General features: G+C 35.3%; 1 protein-coding gene across 1 annotated transcript; it reads left to right on the forward strand.

The window, feature by feature from the left end:
- Positions 1-2875: 2875 nt before the first annotated feature.
- On the forward strand, positions 2876-3872 carry LOC125202302. Its single transcript, XM_048100681.1, has 2 exons — positions 2876-3155; positions 3411-3872. The coding sequence occupies exons 1-2, from the start codon at positions 2944-2946 to the stop codon at positions 3727-3729; spliced, it is 531 nt and encodes a 176-aa protein (XP_047956638.1). The 5' UTR covers positions 2876-2943; the 3' UTR covers positions 3730-3872.
- The last annotated feature ends 891 nt before the right edge of the window (positions 3873-4763 follow it).

Below are 4763 nucleotides of genomic sequence, written 5' to 3' on the forward strand. Positions count from 1 at the left end.
TGTGCCAAACCCAGCATTTTCTAGTTGGAATATGCAAGACCAACGTTTATCCCATTGGTTGCAATCCTCTTTCTCTGAAAGCACCATAGTGATAGTTGTTGGCCTTAGCTCGAGCAGACACATCTGGGAAGCATTGGAGGCAAATTTTTCAAGTCAGTCAAGAGCCAAAATTATGCAATACAAACTGCAACTCCAAACGGTCAAGAAGGATGGACTCTCCATGACGGCTTACCTAAATAAGGTTAAAAATTATTGTGATCTTCTAGGGAGTAGTAGCTTTCAATAGATTAATCTTGCTTGTTTCTATTCCATGGTAAGGGCGAAACATAGCATGTGATTTCTGCTACCATCAATAAATTTGTTTGGTACTTTTGCAGGAAATAGGTGAATAATAAAATTTTCTGGCCAAATTTTACTTACAATTATAATAGCCACAACCAGCTTTCTTCCTTCCACCGCCATTCCACCACTACCATGACAAATTATGGTGCTATTTCTTTCAATTAGGAATATGTGAAACAAACACATCATCTAAGTTTCTTCATGAATCTAGAATATAATTATTACTCCCTCTGTCCCAATCAAGATGACTCATTACTTAAAATGGAAACACTTTTATCTCTACTTTATTCCATCTCTCTTACTTTACTCTCTCCTCTTACCACACAAAATATAACTGCATAAACTCCCGTGCCGTTCAAGAAATGGGTCATCTTCCTTAGGACGGAGGGAGTATTATATATTTTCATAAGTTGTTAAGCTTTGATTTGCTCTAGTTTGTTTTATTTCCCTATCATTTTGTACCATATATATTAGAAATATAAGTAGTCTTTTATTATTACTAAGAATAATGAATGAATAAAATAATTTATCGATCATTCTGTGGTTCTCTTCCATCTCCTCAAAATTTTCAAATCTCTTTTCTCCTACTCTCAATTCTTATAATTTCTCTTATATGTGTTAATCCCAAATTAATACTCCCTCTGTCCCATTAGAAATGTAACGTTTTCCTTTTTGGATTGTCCCACTAAAAATGAAACGTTTCCTAAAATGGAAACACCACTCTCTCTACTTTTCCCTCTCTCCTACTTTACTCTCTTTTCATCAACTCACAAAATAACACTGCATAAAATCCCGTGCCGAAAACCAAATGTTTCATATTTATTGGGACGGAGAGAGTAGATTAATAAGTACTATATGGGAGTGATTTGGTAGCTAGTCTAATACTCATGTTGTAAGAATTTTAATATTTAGCCAACGTGTGTAGACAATAGTATCGTCAAAATAAATTAGATTGTATCTCGATTTATTCAGTTGCGTTTGGAATGTGATTAATCTGAAATGAAGCCACTAAACATTTATTCCCTAATTTCCTTTCTCAAAAGAAATATGAGCAGAAGGGGAATACAATAAAATTATAGTAATTGACAATAATAATTTATAAATAAGACTTTTTTTTAGAAACATGACAAAATTTTGTGGAGACAATTTTCCCACATACAGATAGGTGAGAATGTAAACACAATTTCAAAAAAGGTGCATTAATCACAACAAAAAAAACGTGTTACAAAAGGTGTAGAGTAGAGACAATTTCTAAAAAAAAATCTAATAAGCCCCACCATAACAAATTAGGAAACCCAATAATTTATCGCCTTTCACAAAAAAAATCTAATAAGCCCCACCATAACAAATTAGGAAACCCAATTATTTATCGCCTTTCACAAAAAAAAAATCTAATAAGCCCCACCATACCAAATTAGGAAACCCAATTATTTATCGCTACAACTTAGATATTCCATCACACGTGGCACAAAACAACTGGAGGCTGGAGCCACCTCACTTTTCCGGTTAGAATGTACTACTCCTCCATCCCGGCTAAGATAACATATTTTTTAGCCGGCACGGAATTTTAGGAGTTATTGGTTAAAGTGTTTAATTAGAGAGAGAAAAAGTGGGGCTCGCCACTAATAAAGATTGAAAAATCTGGCCCCTCTGTTTGCCTCCGGCATCGCCCCGAACAACAAAAAAAATAGTCATATTCGCACTAAATCAAGCTAATACTATAATTCCACCTCCTCCGTTTTCAAATCACGGATCAGCCACTGGATAAAAAAAATATTTGATATAGTTTACTTTATTCTCTTTCTTATTTTGCATTCTTCAATCATCTCAGTCCTTATTATCTTTTTACTTATCTATTTTATTTCATTCCCTTGTTCATTCAATTAGGCCACTAAACATTTATTCCTAATTAATCTTCGTAGTTAATAAAATATCGTAGTCAATCTATAATTTATAAATGAGACCTGTTTTATATAAACGTACAAAAATTGAGTGGACACAATATCCCCACACATATAAACGTGAGAATGTAGACACAATTTCATAAAAGGTGCATTAATAAAAAAAACACGTGTTACAAAAGCTGTACAAATTAAATTGATGAGTAGAGACAATTTTAAGCCCCACCATAACAAATTAGGAAAACCAATTACTCCCTCCGTCCCGGATAATTCGGATCACTTTGACCGGGCACGAGTTTTAAGAATTGTAATGAAAAATGAGTTGAAAAAGTTGGTGGAATGTGGGTTCTACCTTTATACATTAGTTTCATAATAAAATGTGAGTAGGAATGAGTTAGTGGAATATGAGTCCATTACCAAAAATGGTAAAAGTGAAGTGGGACAAATTATGTGGGACGGACCGAAATAGAAAACTGAGACGAATTATCTGGGACGGAGGAAGTATTACTTAGATATTCCATCACATGTGACACAAAACAACTGGCGCCACATCACTTTCCGGATTGAATATAAACGGATCACATTTGCATGAAACCCCAACCCTCCACTTCTATATATAGCGTATACATTTTAATCACAAAATCAACACACACAAACACACACACTTCTAAATTAAATATACTATCAATTAATATTCCCAATGGCATCATCCATGACCATGACCGCATCCTTCTTTGGTGGCGCCGTCGCCCCGAAGCCGGCCAAGGCCACCACCCGTTGCAGCCCGCTGGCGGTGAGGGCCTCGGCGGCAGAGAGCAGCAACACGACACGGGGCCTCACGTTGGCCGGGTTGGCCGCAGCAGCTGCGTCGTCCGACCCAATTAATGTCGCATTGGCCGACGTTTTCCCAGCGTATGTCCCTACTTGCATGACAATACCTAAGAGTATTATTCCCTGTGGTCTGTAAAGAAAAGTGGATGAAAAAAGTTATATTGAAATATGAGGTCCACTTATTAAAAATAGTAAAAGTGAAATGAGATATTCATGTAAACTGTCCAAATAAGAATTTATAAGACATTTAATAGTGGTTCACTTTATTATAAAGATTGAAATATTGAATCATTTTTTATCTATGAACTAATCTTTGATTTATTTGCTGATGGGTAGTGTTACCCCCGACCTCAAGGCGCTGACCCCCCTCGATCCCAAGGCACTGGACATTATTACACTCTCAAGATTTACGGTGTCGGAATACAACAAACGGATTCTGGCATCGGAACCGAACAATCCGGAGCCGAAGCTCTTGACATTTATGTCTGTGTTAAAGGCTGACAGTGTTAACAGCATTGCTGGGTATTACATTACCCAGGTCTTGGCTACGGAAGGTTTAGGCATTTCGACCTCATTCAAGAAGTACACCGCATATGTCCTCACCGTAGACGAGCCTGGAACCGTAATTTTCACTCACTTGGAACTCACTTCTTAGCTATCTTTTCGTGATAAAGTGCTGGCAGAGTCCTAAAAGCAATAGAGTATCAATCATTAAGTGTGTGAAAAAACTATCTCCAGTGTATAAGGCCTTTTATTGTACTCCCTTCGTCCATTAATAAATTTCTCATATTTGACTGACTTGTTTGACTTTGTAAAGAAAAGTGAATAGAAAAAGTTAGAGGGATGTGAGTCCTACTTTTATTTTTTAGTTTTATAATACAAAATATAGTAAAAAGTGAAATGAGACAGATATTTATTGGCGGACGGACGAAAAAAGAAAAATGGAACATTTAATGGTGGCGGACGGAAGGAGTAATAATTTGGAAATACTAAGTTTTTTTCATTACATATTCAACAAATTATATTCCCTATTTTCTCTTCTTTCCATGTTCGGCGGTATCTTCACAATCTTCTTCGGCGGTCCAATTTTCACAAAGTGTTGAGATATGTTACTAAAAAGATAAATGACTCTATTATTATGGAACGTACCAAAATGGCAAAATGACACTATGCTATGGAACGAAGAGGGTATTTATTTGGGCCGCTAAAAAAATGTACTGCAATGTGCATGAAATGTGGGCTGCTAAAATTGGGCCAAAATGTGGGCTGTTAAGTTGGGCTTGACGAGTATTGTCCTGCAAAATTATATCCATCTATTTGGATTTTTTTTGTTTTTCTCATTTTATTATCACACAGTTACACGAAGTTCATGTATTTAGGAGTATTTCACATTTTCTATTCTATTTCATTCTTTCTTTACTTATCTATTTCATTTCCTATTTCATTCAATTTTCCTCAATTAATACATTAAATATTTATTACTTAATCTTCATAGATAAAAGAAAAAAAAGTGGACAAAAGGAAATTATAATCAAATATAGTACTCCTAATAGACAATATATATAATATAAATAAGACTTCTATTATATTAGATCACTACCCCACAAAGATATACCTCATCGAACACCCGATATTGTTCGCAACTAAAAACGTGTTACTAAAGGTGGATATCCTTACCAAAATTGAGTA

This window comes from Salvia hispanica, chromosome 1 (assembly GCF_023119035.1).
Source record: "Salvia hispanica cultivar TCC Black 2014 chromosome 1, UniMelb_Shisp_WGS_1.0, whole genome shotgun sequence".
In the NCBI taxonomy this organism is placed as follows: domain Eukaryota; kingdom Viridiplantae; phylum Streptophyta; class Magnoliopsida; order Lamiales; family Lamiaceae; genus Salvia; species Salvia hispanica.

Coding starts and splice junctions, on each gene's coding strand:
- LOC125202302 (XM_048100681.1), top strand. CDS start 2,944: ATGGCATCATCCATGACCATGACCGCATCCTTCTTTGGTGGCGCCGTC. Junction 3,156..3,410: donor TTGGCCGACGTTTTCCCAGC/GTATGTCCCTAC, acceptor GCTGATGGGTAG/TGTTACCCCCGACCTCAAGG.